General features: G+C 39.2%; 1 protein-coding gene across 2 annotated transcripts in view; it reads left to right on the plus strand.

Annotated features, from left to right (window-relative positions):
- wdpcp (WD repeat containing planar cell polarity effector) overlaps positions 1-20,735 on the plus strand; it is a 68,191-nt gene that overhangs the window by 39,288 nt on the left and 8,168 nt on the right. For both annotated transcript variants that reach the window (XM_015363063.2, XM_015363064.2), the window contains exons 10-14: positions 1,789-2,398; positions 6,878-7,066; positions 8,483-8,606; positions 10,707-10,770; positions 14,033-14,135. In XM_015363063.2, coding sequence (XP_015218549.2) covers positions 1,789-2,398; positions 6,878-7,066; positions 8,483-8,606; positions 10,707-10,770; positions 14,033-14,135 — 1,090 coding nt within the window. The remainder of the gene's footprint in view (positions 1-1,788; positions 2,399-6,877; positions 7,067-8,482; positions 8,607-10,706; positions 10,771-14,032; positions 14,136-20,735) is intronic.

A 20,735-nucleotide genomic window follows, 5' to 3' on the forward strand; every position in this document is an offset into this window, starting at 1 on the left:
TGGAGATCATCACGAAAGAAAGATAATGGAAAATCTGCTTTTCATATAGAGGACCAGAGCCCTGGAACTGCTTCCCTTTGGCACTCATTGACAAACACAAGCTTTACAGCAGATCTGCACTTCTGTCTACACGGCAAAATGAACTGCACTCGTACAGTAGACACACGCTTTAGTTTTGCAGCAGTACACACATTTTTAATGAATCAGAGACTGTGTAAACGTAGCGATACAGAAGACCAGTTACTTTCCAGAGGAAAGCCTGCGTCTGAATTCTGTTGATTTTCTGTTATTAAAAAATAAGTACTTTTACTTATCCCAAAGCTTTTTGCTTTCCCCATTTGAAAAATAATTTCCTATCTAAAGCAGACAGTATGCTGTTGTCTTCCCAGTTGTCTGTAGCAGGTTAGAAAATGACACCTCTAAAGAATTCATTAACTGCTGTTCAGTTGATTTATTTTCCAAATAATCTAGCAGTTTCTAGGTGTGTTCATTATATAATGAACTGAACAGGAAAGCAATTTGGTTTCTTCACAATGTACTGCTAACCAGGGATTTGTTTTTGCCACTATCTATTAACGTACTGTACCTGCAGTTTTCACATAAATTACATTTCTCCTTTAAAATATACACTAATATTTATTAATAGCACACAAACTATTATGGTTATTTAAGAATTCATACCTGTATTTCATAAAGGAGTTTTTTTTATCTTGTTGCGAGGAATACATTTTGCATTGAAGAAGACAGCAGCACCCACTCAGTAACAAACCCATGAAAAAAATCTGAAAAATAAGTTTTGTAATTTTTTACAATTCTTACAATTTTTATTTAAGTGCCCTTGAAACCTGAGTTACATTGTAAGTAACAGAGCAGTCTAAAATAAAATATTGAGTGCAGTTAATCAAGAATCAAGCAGGTATGAGTAGCCGGTTGTTATATGTCAGAATCAAGGAAAGCTTCAGCGTTATATTTACACTGTTGAGCTTCTCTGACACTAAGGTCGTGCAAATAAATTAATTTAGGACTGCCTTGTTCTCGGGCCAGTGTCAGGAAATGAGCCCTGGTGTCCTAGCCCAAAATAATTTCTGCTTCCTCACGTATATAGCTGATGTCATATCTTATACATACATTTCACTTATTTGTATATATAAAAAATGACAACAAAATAGAAAAATTCTACCATAAAAAAGTATACCATACCATCCATTCATCGTCTTATCTCTTCTTTCAAATCCAGGGTTGCGGGGCAGCGAGAGCTGATCACAGCAAGAAATGGGCGCAAGGCAGGGGACACCCTGGGCTGGCAGGGCACACACACAGACATAAACATAGACACTCACACCAGGGCCAATTTTCCCAGAAGTCAAATAGCCAAATACCAGTCTGTTTTGGGGATATGGGCGGAAACTAGAGCACTTGAAGGACGTTGATGCAAAAAAAAAAAGAGAACATACAAACTCCACACAGATTGCACCCCAAGCCCAGAACTGAACCAATGCCCCCTGCAATGCCAGGCACTGTGCCACACATGTGCCATTATTTATATACAATTTACTTTTGTGTTGACCATGTTGGACTGTTTGTTAAATTGCGGAATAAAATAATGGTAAAGAACAAGCAAACATACCTACATAGTTTCTTTTGAGACCCTTGTCTCTAGTGGGTTCTCTTCTATTTTTGGAATTGGATTAGTAATTGTTGTTAATTTTATAACTGACTGCCCTGCAGAAGAGCTGAGCTGTAAGTGAATTTCTTGGATGGTTCTCTGGTTCTCTGGTTCTTTCTTAGGTGCTGAGCTGCATTCGCACAGAGTGGGACCCTCTGGACTGCGGCTTCAGCAGCAACCAGCCCTACCAGCTCCTGACCGTGGAGCGCTCGCTGGGCCCCGAGCAGGAGGAGATGGCGGATAGCTGCGTGTACGAGTGCGCGAGGAGCCGTGTCCAGCGTGTGGCCGTGACCGGCATCCCCCTGGGCTCCAAGGCCATCTCCTGTAGCCGGGACCCCACGGAGGACAAGCTGCTCCTGGGCTGCCTGGACTCCTCCCTGGTGCTGTACGACGCGCACCGCGGGGTCACGCTGCTGGCCCAGGCAGCCGTGCTGCCCTCCCTCTTGGCCTGGCACCCCGGGGGGGGGTTGCTCGTGGCGGGCAGCAGCCAGGGAGAGCTGCAGTGTTTCGACTCAGCCCTCTCACCCCTCAAGACACAGCTCCTGGCAGAGGACCTGAAGCCCGCCACCACTTTCCAGTTCAGCCAGCACCTGGAGACGCCAGGCAGCCTGAGCCACCTGCAGTGGGCAGCGGCCCTCTCTCCCCCTCAGAGCACAGACAGCCTGGAGGTTCACAACCTGCTGTTTGTCTGCTTTGATGGGGGACCACTGGGAGCCCTGCACTTCAAACCAGGTACGAGTTATTTTAATCTGGGCTTGCTGGAAGGTGGATATTAGCGAATGAATTTGTTATGTTGAACCAGAGAAACCTTCTTCCTGGCTTGAAACCGATGCTATTCCAAACCAAACCACAGTAACACTCATTCTGATAAAATCTGTCCCTGTCAGAATGGAATACTGATGGGAGCTTTATCATACTCGCTGCCTCTCCACAGCCCTTTTGCCCAGGAACATCGCTGATAAATATTTATAAAAATGCACTTACAGTTATTAAAAGGGGACAGGGGGATCGTCAAACCCAGAAGCCTTAAATATTATACGTGTCATCAGATTTGTAGTATAGCTGGTGTCAAAGAAAAAAACATTTCTTGCACAATAGAATCCGACACTTTAAGAAACTGAAGACACTCGACCTATAACAAAGTAATGTTATATTTGAAACACCTTGCATCTGCAGCTGTGTAAAAGTTGATGTGACCTTTCAAGTCGTGCTGAGATGTGGTGCACTCGGCAGAGCTCCTCAGGCCTGACTGCGTTAAACCCTAGGCGCTCAGTCCTGGTCCACTGTTGTGGGCTTTTTTTTTGTGACGACTTGTTTACAGTGCAGTATGTCCTCTGGCACTAAGATAAAGCTTGCCAATCAAACTCGTCAAAGCATCTCACTTTAATTGTGACTTGAGGAAGATTTGAAACAGAGCCACAATCAAAGTCGAAGGAGTCGGGGTGGGGGGGTGGGGTAAAATATTTGCCTTTTTTCCCCATGATCTTTTGCCAAGGTTTTGAAACACAGACACAAAAAAATGGTGTTTTCTGTTAATAATTATATAGACACATATGGTTTGTTTATTTGTTTATTTATTTTTAAATTATAGACGACAGAGCAATTTGAACCGGTATGGAAGAAGGGATTGGCAAGCCTCCATTTTGAGTAAGGTTTCTGCCACATGCGGTTATCTCATCTGGGCACGCATGTGACAGGCCCTGAAATGCAGTTTTTTTCGGGTGGATTTAGAATCGTGAGTCTCATTAGCCTAACAGAATTGTGGGCTGTAATAATTGCTAGACTGCCGCACGTTCTTCTCATTGCTGGTGTGGAAACAGAAACAAAACAGCGTGCTGCACAGTCTTTATATCTGAATGAAAGACTAATATGCCTGCAGAGAAAAGGCAACTGCTTTTCCATTTAATTCTTTCAGTGTTTTTGTTTTTCATGGGTGATCTGAGCAAGCAGTATGTTTTATTTATGCTGTTTTGGCTTGTTGTTTTTTTCTATTTCATTAACCTGTTTTTGTCTTTTTGTACCAAACTCGCGTTACTGTACTTACCCACCTCTCCTTGTCACTGCAACCCCCGTGCAAGCAGAGAGGAGATAAAACACAAGTTGAAAGGCTAACGAGCACTATGTCATAAATCTTTAAATATTAACACTGACCATGACATTTCCTTATTGGTATCCTGATTCTCTGCAGTCTGTTTCGTTGTGTTCTGTTGCTCAGCTTAGAAGATTAAGAGGTACTGTATATCACATTCAGGTAGCTCATGGCATGAAGTCAATATAGGGTGTCCATTCTATAGAAAACTTCTCTCGTGACACCACAGTATAGGAGAAATATTTGATCTACAATATTTTCCGAGTTAAAAACTAATGATGCTTAATGGGACTACAGAGCCTACCCCCAGCTACCCTGATGAGTGTCCTCTCCAGGTGCCACTTGTTCAACATTTCTTCATCATTAAAAAATTGCTTAAAGTTATCAACAATCTAATAACCTGACTCATACGATACCAAATACTGGGTCTTTATGCTGAAGAAAACTTGAAGCAATGAGGTGATGATGGTTAGTGATGTTGGTGATGATTTCTGATAAAGTACCTGAAGTGAACACCTGAACAAATTGTTTTAACATTTCATTGCTCTTTCTAATGCATTGATATTAAGTTGCTCAGTACAAAAATCCAGCCTTGTGCTGAATTCTGGTCCCTGACTGTGGACAGGCATGTATTGTGAGTGAAGAGACGTCAGCGTGTGATTGGAATGAACTGTAGATGTTTGTAGTTGGAGAGGAGTATCTCTTGTGTGTGTGACTAAATGTGTCCCGGCGTCTCCATGTTTGTTTGGGTGCATGTTGATCATCGTGTGCCTGTATATGTGAATGTGTTTGTTTCTTTTTTCCCTCCCAGGGGATTGAGCTCAGAACAGGCGCTGATGAGAGACCCAGCTTTTTTCCCTTGAAATCTGCAGCTCGGTTCATTTATTACTGACATTAGCAAGCTCTTTGGGGATTTAGGGGCCTAGCTGCTAATTGCCAGCTTGTAATTTTAATTGGACGGCCTCCTTCTTTCTTAAATCAATTAGGCAATAAGTTGGCCGTCACCTTATTCTCCAAAGCAGGCCATTTGGAGAGCTTTACCACCCACAAGAGGTCAGTTGTCCAGATGGAGATCTATTAAGGTTTACAATTAACAGCCCTTGCTTCTACAAAACCTGGCTATGAGTGTTTGAGGCTTGTATTTCTATAACCATGGAAAAAGAGAATCAGCTCAGTGTCAGACTTCAATGTCTGAACATGGACCATGTGTGGATCATACAGTTGGGTCTTCATCTAGCTCTCAATTTTAGTGTCTTGTGTTCCTGAGTAACCAGGCTGAGCGTATTATTGATTATTTCTTATTACTCAGAGTGATTCGATACTTGGGATTAGTCAGCTGCTGAATAATTAACTTTTTTCCCCCTTTTTTACAGCTAATGTAGGTGTTAGCCAGTCTCAGGTGATTGAGGGAGAAGTTGATTAGCCCCTTGCTGATTAAGTCTTTGAGCAACGTGCACAATTTCTGTTTTTGTCTGTAAATGTCATGGTAACATTGAGCCGCTGAACTGACTCTCTCCTTAGTTTGCAAAAAATAATCTGAGTTATTATGAGCTGCGAAACCAACTGTTTATATGGTGGAGCTTCATTTATGGAGATGCATTGTAAATACCGCTCTTCGTTGCACGAGTTTTATTTCTAGGCAGATTTTAAAGAAAAATGAGAATGTTAAATGACACGTCTCTGAGATTTCCTGATTTAGTTCTTTAAATACTGCTAAGTCTGTGAAAACACAAGTAGGAACACAGCTTTATGTGCCTCAACAGAGTGTCTCAAAAAGCCACCATGTATTTGAAGATGTAAAATTCATGGTCTGTACTTCTCTCTCATTTTACATGTTCTCTTTCTGTTGATATAAAACAGTGAGCTGTAGTTATCAGCATTTCCAGTTGAACACTGAGAATGAGCATCAGAATTTCATTATGAATAATAAATTATACTACCTACCTTATTAAAATTACTGTTACTACTGCTACTAATATAACATTTACTAATACTGCATTCAGAAGCAGAGCAGGTGGTCACAAAGGCGCACTGGAAAATAGCTCCAATGATTCACAGCTTAGAAACAGCAGCTCTGTTCGGTCTAGGCTAGACCCTTCTCAACCTCCTTAGATTTTTTGCATTCCTTATGTCACAATAAGTGACCCAAGAATGTCCCATATGTCGACAAGGTGAGCTTTCCCCTCCAAACCTCAACTAGCATTGCAACACTAAGACAAAAGAACACAGCCCCGAATGACCTGCATCATTACAGGCCTCGCTAAAAACCCACTGCGAGATTACGGTATGTAAGATTAGGTAAAGATGTTGTTTCGTTTTTGCTCTTGATGGTTTTTGTTGTTCGGGCATTATTTAATCTTCATTGTTAAAACATGTGCTAATATGAGTCGTCAAGTCACATGGCCGGGCTACAAGGGCAGACGTGGCTTAAATTCCTGGGCCTGATAGCCTACTGCTTGCAGGATAAGGGCCCAGTCTATAGTCTCTTCTCCAGCTCATGTTCACCATCCCTACATTTAACTGTCATTCCACTGGGTCTAGATATGCCAGTCTGTGTACAGTATTAACTGGAAGTCCATTGGAAATAACTCAGTAGTATTATAGATTTAATTTAGTTTGAACCAAGAGTGTCTTGGTACTCATTAAAAAGTGCAAAACCCAAACATTGACTAAGGGGGAAAGAAGTAACATGACAGGAATGTCCTTGGCAGAGCAGTAATGAAATTATTATAAAAATGTCTTAGTTGGTTCTTTTTAGTACATTGCCTTACAGTATGCCTTCCATTATTAGTTACTTTTAAGTTTAAGCATGCTTAGAAAATGTCCTGGGAAAAGACTTTCCCGTATAATTTGGATTTCTTTGTACTGCATGTATTTCATGTGGAGTTCTGGCAGCCTCTCTCTCCAATTTAGAGAAGTGATTTGAGAGGACCTCACCATGGTACTCAACCAGTGCTGACAGAAATAAGAACATAAAGAACCACAGTGACAGCTTTACTTCCAGTCCGGTGTATAAGTGTAGGTAGTCTTGTGAGTGATGCGTTAAGGCTAAGGCTTGGACTAGCTGGCTGGACATGAGATGCGCTTGAACTGAATTAATCCTGCAAATGTTTCTGTGGCAGGAGTCCTGAATCTGGGGCAGCTGGGGCCAGTCGACATGACCCTTCAGTGTATCCGCTGTCAGCAGATCGAAGAGGCTATTAACATCTTGAGTGGCATCAACTGGAACACAATGGGACCAGACTGCTACAGGTGTCTAAGTGCCATTGTGGATCATCTTCTCAGGCAGAAGTTAACAGCAGAACGGGAAGGTTTGCCTAACTTGTTGTTTTTTTTTTTAGCAATCCTTATTTCATTTTTCTGTTGTGCCTCTTTCTTTGCTTTGAGAACTTCTCTTCTTGGAGCAATGTTGGGAATTGTTTTGGTTATTTTCATTTTTCTAGACAGTTGATTTGTCTAATCATTTTAGTTTCCAAACAGTGCTTTAAAAAATTCTGCCTATTAGGAAATGATGTAAAGGTTGCGGTCAGAAACAAACCACATACAGTGTACATTTAAAAGCGAGCATTGTTACTTGGTTAAAGTGCACACTTTTGTTTTTAACTAATTGTGTTTCAACAGCAAATATCCATCACCTTATAATTGGCAAGTCTGGACTGGTAAGAATGAACAGGTGGAAAAAAAGAATTACCCCCCCCCCCCGAGTCTTAAATGGGTTTTGAGTTCTATTCTATGTGCTTTTATACTCAGGGAATCTGAACTCTTGTGATTATTCACTCTGCTGGCTGTTGCCTCATTGATGCTTTCAGTTCTGGTCAGGTGTCTGCCATTTTTTGTCTCTCTACAAAGGATCAATGCTTCAATTTTGTAGTGTTCTACTCACTGCAAATTATCTTCTTGAGTGCTCTAAATACTTAGAAGGGTCCAATAGGATCTTGCAACTAATTAAGTACATGTACCTCTGAATCATTGCATTATACCAGACAAACTCCCGAGCATTAGCCCTGAGGGAAACAGCAAGTGTTATACTAAATAGCTGCTTTATTCCTGAACTGCATAAATAGGCAGACTTTTACTGAGCGGCTTGTTAATGATGCCCGTGTCATTTAGGTTGTTTTATGTCTGTTTTTCACTTTCATGTGCAATAGTTTGAGCTTGGCATGTGTTTATTATAGGAATTGCTGTTTGTATTTCTCACAAAGAGTGGTGTCTGGTTTGGGGGCTTATTCCGTTGAAGATGAAACTGTTCTTCCTGCAGGTTTACTGTAGTTTTAATGATTAGTTTTCCACCTAAAAAATAAATTAATCAAGAAAATGAGAGGTTATAGTGTCCCTTACCCTGCTTTAGAAATACTTTTATAATTATTACTGCTGAAAATGAATTAAAGGGATTTTCTGACTGACATACTAATTAATTTCTTCCACTCTTTTAAAAGTACTGTTGATTAATAATTGCAAGGATTATTGTCCTGTTTAATATGCTTCTCTGTCTTTATCTTATAGAATACGCCTTATCTGTGGCTAAATGTCTTAAAAAAATAATCCATCTGATTATTGATTGGTCTATTGTTAGGGTGCTAAAAGTTATTCCGTTAGTACAGGGTGAAGATTTGGTTAAAGTCAAAGCTGAGAAAAGGATTGAGTATTCTTGTTTTCAATAAATAAATATTTTGAGTTATGACATTCTTGGGTCTGGTTTGGTGTCTGATACTCTGTTCCGTCTTCAGCTCAGCTGGAAGCAGCCCTTGGAACATTCTATGTTCCTTCCAGACCCCTTTCAGAAACGGCAGTGCTAGAATACCGCGACCCTATCAGCAAATACGCTCGCCGCTTCTTTCATCACCTGCTCAGGTGAGTGCCGCTAGTCTGTGTTTCCTTTCAAATTGACTTCAGCTGTCATAGTGCTTGGGGACCATTCTTTGATATAAACGCATGAGAGTACCTGTAGCACATTTCCTTTTCAAAACCGAGACTCCAGAGGCATTTGAGAGAGCGGGCAACATCTGAAGATTAAAAACAAAAAGAATGCTAGTTACTGTAGCTCCATTTAAACCACAATCTCATTATTAATCCTTCCTTGTCCACCTTTCTCACAAACAGCTGGGACAAAACCTAATAAGAAATTAAATGTGTGTGCTGGAGTTATGTGACTGTTCAATGTTTTAGATCAGAAACAATTTTTAAACTACAAAGTTTATTGTTCATACGTGCCATGAATATGTGACTTGTAATGAATTAATTTAGATTTAATTCATTTTTATCTGGTTTTGAATATACTGTATGATAGGCTTAATGAATTAGAAAAATAAAAATGTGTGTGCTGATATTTTAAATACTGCATAAGAGAGATTTTGAAAAGACTGATGTGTTCTCATGGTATATTGAAAACCATTTACATTGTATCAGAACTGGACAGTAAACCACAGTCATCAGGATTTATTGTTTTCTGCATTAAAAAATTCTGTGTTTCCTCTTATCTGCATATGCTGCAAATCTGTAGTTGTAGAAGCTATGGCAGCTCATGTATGGTATCTGGCCAGTTAAGATATAATGATATGTTAGTTAATCGCTGTTTATTCAAATCATCAGCATTGTTACAGCAGGGTTTGCCAAGGTTGCCTACAGTGAAAAACAACTGCTACCAAAAAAGCTTATAAAACTGATTTATTTTGTTGAAAAACAAATCTTAATCTTTCATTGTTAATAAGGTCAAAGGGGTCAGCACTTTTAATCCTTCTATAATACAAATGCAGTATTTAAACACTAATTGCTTGCTGACCTAACATTTACCCCAATATGCAAGTCTTCAAGACATGTTTCTGTTTTGAGGTTTTGCTCTGAAATATACAAATAAGTAGTACAGTTCTTGATTGATAGCTGTAAAGACAAAGCATTAATTCTTTTATTAAATGTGATTTAGCGTTTTTTTTTCTCGTTTAATGAGAAGTCAAAATTTTATTTGCTAAAATTTGGCTCTTTGCCTTGTTCTCTTCTGCGAGTGACAAAATGAAAGGCCTCTGAATTTCCTTATCATAGACCTCCGTTCCTCACAGCCCCAGAACATTAAATAGGCTTGTTTTTTGTTTCATGTCACTTTTCAAGCATGGAAGTTTTAAGGTTCGTTTTCAAGCGATATTCAGTTTCTCTGCGCTAATCTGTGTCATGGGCTGTGCCAGCCTGCTGTCAGCTATGGAAGGGTTTTGCTCTTTGTCATGTACAGTATGCAGGTTTGTCTGTTTACACCTTGTTTGTTTGGCACTTCTGTCCCCTCTGACTTCAGATGCTTTTTAAAAACCAAAGTCTTATTGATCTTATCTTCATGTTGGGAGGAGCTGAGAGAAACCAGTTTGTCAAATAGTGACAGGTGCTGTTATCCTAATGGTATAAAATAAACTGGTGTGGAGAGAAGGCGACTGAAATATTTGCTGAGCAACTGTCCGGTTCCTTTCTGGTTGTTTTTGATTTATAGGCTGAGGGACATATTTTCACACGCTTTTTACAAAATGTGAGAATTGCAGCAAACATAGTTACTCTTCAAATTATACCAATTGATGATGAACATATTGAACATATATTGATATCAGTATTAAACCTGCTCAAGGCGCATTATTACTGTAACCATTTTGAAAAATACACACTTGTATGAATGTTTGTCCATGGCTCTCTGTACATACTGTATGCAGATAATGGCTGTCTGAGTGATATGTGTTCTTGCAGCAGACAAATTCTGTAATAACATTATAATAATAAGTGTTGGTGCATGAATCCAAAACTGAAAATAGCTTATTGACCCCTTAAGATGTAAACATTAAAATTAGACACTTGTCTGACGGCGCACAACAACTGAGATCTCATTTCTTTGTAGGTGTGTGTATAGTGTAATGGAATAACTAAAGGATGCTTAAGAACAACTTTGTCCAAACACAACTCCCATTTCCTTCTTTTTTAAAGGTACCAGCGATTTGAAAAAGCATTTCTGCTTGCATTGGACATTGGAGCTCGTGACCTGTTTATGGTATGTACCTTTTTGTTAGAAGGAATATATGTATTTTCTGCTGTTTGTAAAACAAAAGAGGGTCAACTTAAGGAAAATAAGGGATTTGGCTTCTTTTAAGAGTCCATTTGAAAGACACTATTTCAGATTATATAATGTTTATACAGGACGGTGTAACAGAGAAAAAGATTAATCTGAGATGTAAAAATCTTCAGTTTGCATCTAAACGTCCTTTATTGATTAATATAGAGTGCTGAAACCTGTAATTATCATATGCTTTGTTTACACTTTTTAGAAATGTTTTAGAAAAAAGTGGCAATGACAAATCTCTATGGTATTTTAGCACCAACATATGGAAGTGAAATTGAAAACACCTTAGCTTTTTTTCTAAAACGAATGCTTCAATTAACAGCTGAGATTCTCAGATGGGAGTCCATTTAATAACAATAACCACCGCTTTTAGCTTGTGTGAAATGGTCCCATAAGAAAAAATCTGTTTTTTTTTCCTACACTTTCCACTGGCAGAACAAAAATAAGATATACCCACGGATGTGTAGTCTTCCACCTCTCTAAAAACATTAGCAGGAATCACCCCGGTGAAAACGAGCAATGACTGGAGGGTTTGTCTTTTATGACTCATGTGGTCTCAATACTCTTCTTTTCTTCCCCTCTTTATTTCTGAAGCAATAGCGCTGTATCTTTGAACCTCTTTTTTCCCTCCCCTGCCCTGAGTACTGCAGACACTTTTCACTTAAATAGATAGGAACGTTCCAATCCATTCCCCACTAAGTACAGCTGCTGAGACTAGAATTGAAAGGTGGTGCCTGTTCTCTGGACCTTGAAAAGACTCAGTGTGTCACTTAGACACATGAGAAAGTGACAAATTATGAACGCTCCCACAGCTACTTTTAAAACAACAAAGCAGCAGTGAGGACCTAAAGGCATTGACGTTTCACCTCACATTATGCCCTCCCATTTAATTAGCTACAGAAGTAAAATTAACCTGCCTTTAAAAGGGCTCTGTAAAGGCCCTGCATGTGGCCCTTGTTTTGTAAGATCTTGCCCCACAATGTCGCACGAGGTCGGGTGGACAAAACCAATAGAACTCCATATAAGTCTCCCAGCATGCCACTTCTCCACAGCTGATTCAATTGTTTTCAAAGAAACAATAGGGGGAAAGCCTTTGTTAAGGAAATACTTTGGTCGGGGACTCGTTTGCTGGGGTGTTTTGCATAATGATGACATTCTATAGCTCTAATTACACTTTGATAGTGCCAGATAATTTATCCAATTAGATCATTTGTGAGCACTCCAGTTGTGTGATGTATAACTAATTAAGAATTCTGATTACAGAATTAGATCTGCGCTTTGTTCCTAATGGGCCTTGTTTTTTGATTTGGTTGCATTAAAAAAAAGGGAAAAAAATGTTAAAGAACTGCCTCGACATCTCAGATTAGACACTGCTATTAATATTCATCACAGTACAAGCTGTACTGTACTTCAATAAATCAGATTTATTAGTTGTTATATTGAGATGAACAATTAATGCTATTAAAAGGTTAAGTCCCGGCCATATATCTGATAAATGTGTTATAAAATCCTGCACAGATTACAGTAATGACTTTATGTTCTTGTGGCTTTGTGGATGAGTTATAACATATGTTCATGTGAAGGGTTCTAATTCATTCTGCTTGTGTTTTTTTTTTTTACAGCTAGGAGTTTAGCATTATTGGCCTGTGAAATAAAAGAAAAACAGACTAATGGCAGATATAAACTCCATTTCTCTTTGCTTTAAAGCTCTTATGTAAAATAACTGTGTCCTGTATCATATCTGTGTGCCCATAAATAAAGGGTGGAAGTTGTGATTGTTTGTTCATCCCCCTTTAGCCCCCTCTATTCCCTTTCGAACTCCTGACCACTCATCACTCTGCTTCCACAGAGAGCAGCTGAAACGCTGTGACCAGCCAGGGTCCCCTCCGGCCACTGTGCCCACTAACACACCAGCCCTGTCCTCTTAATCACAAGAGGCTGGCAGGAGCAGTGGCTGTGATCATTCCCTTTCTCCTCCGCTCACAAAAGGGGTGACAATGCAGTTAACCCCATCAAAACCCAGGCAGGCACAGCTGGATTTCAAGGCTTAACGACCTTCCTATTCAAGGGGAGCTGAGCGGAAGGGGTGGGGGTGGGGGGGGAGCACACATCTGCCAGTTTGCTGATCCTGTGTAGCCATCATGCAGATCCTCACATCATGTAGACCAACAAATTGAAACATTAATAAAAGAAAAACACAGCCCTATTACTCTTATTCTGCCACTATTATGATGCTTATTCTCTTATTACGGCACTATGGACAGCAGTCTGAGGTGATAGGTGATACCAGATTAGGCAGTGCTTAGTACTGGTTGGCGCTGGTCTCTCATGCTCACATCTACTCTCCAAAAACAGCTCTGATTCTACTGAGATGCAATAGCTTGTGAATAGACAAAGAACTGCTTCAGCATTATGTTCACTATGAAGGAACAGAAGATCTGTGTAGATTTACATTTGTGCTGTATATGATTTCATGACCTAACAGTGGCTGCTCAAATTGTCACAACTAGGTCTGCTGCTATAGGTAGCCCTCACCGATAGCTGAACCAGTGAGTGTCTGGAGTGCAGTGTCAGATTTTATTCATAGTTATATTGGCATAACTGTTTTCTTTACAGTGAGTGGTAACGAATTGCAGCAGAGTTGCATTGCACATTTATGAGGATACATTGTCTGTAGTTAATGGTAATAACTCAATTTATAAATACATTTTTTTTAAATTTTTTAAAAGAATTAATAGTTTTAGTTTTAGTATTTTGAACCTTTAAAAGCATGAAGACGCTCTTATGTGTCTAATAAGTTACACATATTAAATATTTGATTTTAAAAAATCAAGTTATATCATATATATATATATTTAAACTTACTTCAATAAAATAAAGGTTGGTACAGAATTTTCATTACACTGTGACCTCCTTACTGTAACAGAACCCTGGCAGGTAGTGGTGAAGAGAGCTGTGTAAAGAACTGTTGTAGAAAGCTCTTAGATTTAGTGCTGCTGTCCTTCCTCGATTTTTTAATTTTGAGATAAAATCGCAAAGGGAATGTGACTAAATTAAAGTTTTAAGCATTTTCATCTGGGCTGTCTGATGTGAACTTCAAGCAGATTATTTTATCTTTTTAACAAAAACGAACCATTGTTACTGGACCCAGATTCATTTTAGATTAATCTCTTATTTTGCTTTACTTTCAAAGGACATCCATTACTTAGCGCTAGATAAGGGGGAACTGGTGCTGGCTGAAGTCTCGAAGAAAAAGGCTAATGAAATTGATGCAGAATCAATATCCACTGGACTGGGTAAGAACGCTGTCAAGTAAAGCACTCTTTTGAAATGAGCCTTTCTGTAAAACATTGCACATGAAGTAGTTCTTTTCAGGAGGACTTAAAATTAGCTTCTGGTTGATTTGGCTGCTTTGTAAAAATAATTTAGATTGAAATGCTGTTTAACCTCAGAAATGCCAAACTGGTCTACAGTGGTGCTGTGTTTATGTCTCAACATGTGCGAAGCAGCAGTAATTACAGGAGACAGCTCTTTAAAATAGTTTTACCCTAAATAGGCCTCTTTTAGGCATGAACCTTTGCTTTATCATTGTTTTGATCAAAGATTATTTTGGCAAATTTATTTTCACGTTAAATCTGAAACAGTTGTTTACTAATTTGTCATTTGGTAAATATTGTTAATTGCGCTATACATATTAAGTTTTTATTAATATAATTTCAAATCTTAGCACATTCTTACTAAGCAGTTAGTAGGCAAGAATGCAGATTAATTAACTGATTTTGAAAAGAAAATATCATACTTGCACTGTAAGCCAATTCCCTGTCTAGGGCTAAAATGTAGCTCTAAAAAGCATTGTGCTGTGCACATTTCCTACACATACTGGGCCATTTAACCATTTTTTATTTGTATCCTAAGGCATCTTCCATAAAAATCCTATAAATAGTTCTGGAAAAGGTGAGGCTGATTTCACTGTGATGTGCAAATTAATTATTACTTATATGACAGCATTCAATTTTTGAGATTTATAATATGTAATTTAGGTGCACAGTACTCTGGTTTTCTTGATTGCTAATTTTCATTGGTATTCCCAGGGCAATTATGGAGAGAAAATAGGATGCAAATGACAGTGCAGGTTAGAGAAGTAATATAAATGACTCTAACTAACATAACCTTTGCCAAGTTTTATCCTTTTTTAAATTTTGTACGTGTGTGGGAGATTACCGTGCGATTGTGCTTACACAATGCTAAATATCTTTTATGTATTGTTCTGGACTCCATATTCCAACTTATAGTCACTTATCTTTGAATCATAAATAACTGATGCTTGATCTGTATATTTTCCATTGTATATTTCTGTTTAGAAAGCCTAAACAATATATGTTCTCGTTATCCATATTCATGGTGAATGTATTGCACTGGAAATTGGGGAACAGAGAAATATTTTGTGAGTATGAAAGTTTTGAAGCAAGCACTCCCAGTCATTTTGAGTAGCTGGCACTGCTGGGTGAGTGGGTATCCCGAGCAGACTGGGCCTCGGGCTGTAGCCCTTGTGCAGACTGCTTCCTTCCCCAGAATTAAGTGGATTGCAGACCCACTGCTGGGGTGGCCTCGTAAAGAGATACTGCTGAGATTTGAACACCAGCTTACATATAATTCCCAGATGAAAGTTAAAATTACCCATCTTAAACTTATACCCAGATATAACAGCAGAAGGGAAAAGAGTTTCACACTTGTACAGCAGAGGATCTAAGCAACTTTTTCACGATTTACAGAAGGATCTAAAAATCTAAAATGGCTTAACTTTAAGAAAAGCCTTTAGATAATCCTTTCATTTACTCATTAGATAAATAAAACTGATCACTTTCTTCATTTATAAGACAATAAAAAATAGTCACAGCTTGAATACTCATGCAGTATAATTAAAAAATAATAATTTGGGCATTTAAAAAAAAAATATCCAGTTATATAGAATGATCCAGAAGAGTATAAAATGAGTGTCAAGGTTCTATGATGTCTTTTTGAATTGGTTTAATCACATAGGCCAGATAGACTAAAATTGTCTTGTAATCGTATTTAATTTGGGTTATGTGTTATTCCTAATTTGAAAAGCAAAGAGGGGGGGTACATTCAGGGAAGCAAATAGACAGAGTTTAACTCCTTGAGAGTTTGTTAAAAGCTGGATGTTTCCTGGGGGGATTGTGGTGTGTGTTCCACTTGGAAGCTTTCTAATTATGTCCTTGATGATTTCCATATTTTCACTTTACCTGGGGCATCACGTATCCTTGGACTCTGCCAGGCCGAAGACAATGGAGAATACAGCAGTGCCGATGTAACCTTTTTGGGAGCATTTTGCTGATGTTAGTAGTTAAAAAGCAGCAATTATATTTGATTGCCTGGATATGACTTTGTGGAAAACATGGCAGAGCTACCCCCTGAGCTAGATCTGAATTAATCAAATGTGGGCTTTTTCACATCAGTGTATTCCAGTATATAAATCAATAATCTAGTCCCAAAAGGAGTTTGAAGAAGGGCAGCAAATTCTGGAAAAAAACTCACACCAGGGCCAGTTTTCCCAGAAGCCAGTTATCCTGGCAGTTTGTCTATGGACTGTGAGTGGAAACTGGAGCACCTGGCAGAAACTCGGGGAGAACATACAGACACCATGCAGACAGCACCCCAACAATTGAACCCAGGGCCCCAGAGCTGCAAGGCAGCAATGCTCACCACTGCACCAGTGTGAAGCCCATCCTAGAACCATTAATTACATGAAACATAAATGAACAGTAGCACTAATTTTCAGACACCAGCTAGTATTTTCTATGGGACAGTTTTATAAAAGATCCCATTGTTTGATGCCTCTTAACCACTTTCGGCAGCCATGGCTTAGATGCAGTTTTATTTTATTTTTTTTTTATTTTTATTTGATCAATGTGAAACAAGTGTTTCAATATCTCCTACAATTTTGAAAGCACAGCGTACGCTCTTGAAATGCAAAGCATCTAGCATGAAATAGCAGTCTAAAGCTTTGTGCCTTCTAAAGTGCCAAAACTATAGACTACCTATCAAAAACTTTTTTTTGAATAGTTTTCCAGAACGGTACTGCTGTGTTTCTAAATGAATTTCTGCTTTCGTCTTAGCTGTGATACATTGTTATCTACTGAGCAGGAAGGAATTCAGTTTTGTGAATGTCTTCTTTTTGAGCAAGAATACTTTCTCTTTTCACGGTTTCCATTTACAATGGCTTATACAGTAAGCAGAGCACATTAGCTGAAGTTGGAATTAGAGTTATTTTTGAAGTGGTTTGATTTTGATTTTTCTTTTTTTTTTCCACCCTGGGAAAAAAAGGAGAGTTAGGCATTAGTCCGGGAATGTGGAAACAAAAACAGCTACTTGAGCAGCAGCACGGACACATGATTCACTAGGGTTGCAATCTGGAACTGTTCTCAATGGCTTCTTTAAATGAAATAAGTGTTTATGAGCTTGCATTCCTTCTTTCTTAAAAAGACTGCTCTCCACGGTGGTACGGTGGCGAGATTTAGTGATGCTGAATTCATTAAAATGTGAAAGGGCTTGAGGCGTTGGTCTGAGAGGCGGGTGTCAGTTATTGGTATGCCTGTGAATCGGTGCTCTTGAGAGAGCAGTGAGAGGTGGAGTGAGGGCTGCTTTTAACTTCATTAGCCTGGACACTCTTGGGAGAGTTACAGTCTTGCAATCTAACAAAGTAGCTTTTATCTCCCGGGTCATTTTACAATTTACATGCAAGTTACACATTACTATACCTCAGTGTTCCTGCACCTTTATTCATTTATTGTACTATGGCATACCATTTCAGTTTAGAAAAGTCTAACCCTTGATTTCACATTAATTAGAGAGGTGCTCTGGTGTCTAAAACCTCTAACGTAATAAAAGGATGGAGAAAATTTAAGCTAGATCTAGCAAAGAGTAATGTATCTCCAACCTTTAAATGCTATAAAGTTATTTTATTTCCTTTGTAGGTAAATATTTAGAATGACCCTATTCGTAGCTTGCAGTCTTTCATGTTCACTATGTTCACTATGTTTATTAATATAGTTTACTGTTAGGGAGATAGAACTTGTCAGTTTTAATAAATTTACCCACCAAGATGCTAGTGTAACAAAATACATTGTTTTGGGTTCATTAAGATACCTATCATATTAAATCCCTCATTGGCATTTTTCTTTGTCAGTATGTAAATTGGCATTAAGTGTGCTTTTAAGTTAATTAGTAGCTACATGCTGTACTGGCCTAATTATAAATAATGACTGTGCATAAATAGAAAAAATGTGAAAGCACAGCTATTAAGTTCTCAAATTTTGTCTTAATTTTAATCTCATTTAACATCTGTTCACATCTTAAAAGCTTTTTAAATTCACTATTGGTGATTATAGGTTTTATTTTATCTAGCTGATATTTTACATCAAAGCTATCATTTATCACCTTCATTACTGATTAACAAGTATTATATGAATAACGACACGACTGCTTCTTTATTGAAACAAAGTGAAGACATCGCTGAACCAACATGCCATTTCTGAAAAGGCGGAATTGTTGTTTGTTTGTTTTTTTATTTGCTATTTATAAAATGATGTGTAAAACCTTTTATAGCAGCCCCATTCGGAATCGTCTGGTATCTCGGCTCAGCAATGACCTCTATGCCTGCATTAGGGAAATGCGGAAATACAGGCTAATCAACCCTTCCTGCCCATCAGTCCTGCTGTGCCACGTCTCTGCAGTGACTCTGCACTGACTTGATGATTGGAAGAGAGGTGCATCCCTCCCTGAAGTCACTGCAGGTCTGCGGGTGCCTGGGGAGATACAGAGGTCATCGTGCACTGGGAGCCAAGAGAGCCCTGGCCAAAAACCCGAACAGCCCTGTCCCAGCGGGGCGCCCCTGCTTGGGGGAGTCCCAGTCACAGACAGCTGGTGAAATGACCCAGGATCAAACTCACAGCATTTAGGTCAAAGAGCCCTGTGCTCTGAGCAAGTTCCCTTAGTGATTTAGCCACTAGGGATCCCCCCACTGTTTGATGCTTTACTTTATTTCCACTGTATATCTGCACAAAATACAAGGTTACCTGCTTCAGTCTGTAGTGGAGCGGACATTATAGAGGAAATCAAAGCAAACACTCAGTGCTTATGTGATGAGCAGGTTATTACAGCCATTTGGAGAATGTCTCTCAGTCAGTACTTTAAAGAGAGGACTCATGGCCAGCCCAGAGGGATGCAGGTGTTGTACAGAGTCCTCTGGCTCTCACCTCTTGAGATCTGGGGTTCGACTTTCACGGCCGTGTCTGTAACTGAAAAGCCAAGCTGACAGGCCATGCCATGTTGACAGGCCTTAGGACCCTAACACCTCCGAGATCTGCACACTCTCCGGCCGGCCTCACTTTAAAGGTACAGAGATGAAAGACAGGGAGGGCAGTTCAGATTTCAGTGAGCTTTCACCCTGTCCAACCCCACCTGACACACACAAAGCCAGTTCGAAGAGCATTGCTCCTCTGGCCAACTGAACAGCATGAACAGCCACTGAAACTGACAGACAAATTACTGAAATAATAGAAACAAAAACATTCATGTGTCCCTCCCATTTCCCCAGAGGACTGCTCTAAAGTGAAATGGCAGGTGTAAGTTGAATTTGGAAGTGATTGACCTGTTTGCAATATTGTGCAGTGAATGTTATCTCGTACACAATGTTACATTTTCAGTCGCAACACTATAACTGCCACAGGAATGTCTTCTCTCAACATAATTTTAATTGTAAGGAAAATAAAAACACTGCTGTAGGTAAGTTGGTCATTAGGGAATATTTTAGGAAAGTGTGCCTGTGACAGTTACAGACGAACATTTTTTTTGTCCACAAGCCACAGTATTGTCAGAGACTTGATTACAGAAAAAGATAAGGTCCATGATTCAACATAGAATGAATCCATGCATTTAATATGCAAATATATTATAAAAATAATGATGGCATGTCTTTTTTTTTCATTGGTCTATTCTATTTTCAAATAAATGTAATTAGGTGCTGTGTAAGAATTAAGCCTCAAGGGTCTCCAGCTATGGACCTGGAGAGCCCCACTCCAGTTATTCTTATAGATCATCCTAAATCACCTGTTATTTAAAGTGTAGGAATTGATCAATTAAGCAAGTAATGTTTCCGTGAAAGGAAAACTGGTCCTGGATGGTTGAAGGATATTTTGATTTTTTTATTCCAAATGATCTCTTAATTGCTTAATTGAACACACCACATGTTTAATTGATCACAGTTAAATTGCTTCAGGCCTCTAGGAAGTGATGATTTAAAGACTACCTATGTAACCTGTTGAACTAAGGCTCTCCAGGACCAGGACTGTAGACTCTGGTCTTAAGATGTATAGAAGAATGGTCATAATAACAGAAACCCATGTATGGGAAGGCAGCTATCTTATTCCAAATGCAGCAGAAATGTTTTGGAATGGTGCAGCTTTCACACTTCAGAATAGCTACTACCTGGTGTTAGCTAAATACAGGAGTGTGCCACTGCACATGAAAGGCATTGTTGTTACATGAACCCACTCGGCCTTTTTGAGCGCGTGAATAATTTAGTACTCTACATTTAGATTTTCTCTGGGTTTTGTTTATGCCGTCTCCCGAATTTGGAAAAGGTCGGGGTTAAAAAAATTCAACCCATCTGTTACTGAGGGGAGCAAACCCTAGTGCCTTTCCCCTCCCTGGCCAGTGGGCATCTTTATCCTCCTGTGCTTTGTGCGGGTTTGTGGCCAAGAGTGGCAGCTCAGCATAGCTTGTATTGACGCTGCTGAAATGCAGGACAGGACGGCCCACACAAAGCATCACGTGGTGAGCCACCAATTCGCCCATCAGATCGTCTTTCAGGGTTC

This window comes from Lepisosteus oculatus, chromosome 17 (genome assembly GCF_040954835.1).
Source record: "Lepisosteus oculatus isolate fLepOcu1 chromosome 17, fLepOcu1.hap2, whole genome shotgun sequence".
Classification (NCBI taxonomy): domain Eukaryota; kingdom Metazoa; phylum Chordata; class Actinopteri; order Semionotiformes; family Lepisosteidae; genus Lepisosteus; species Lepisosteus oculatus.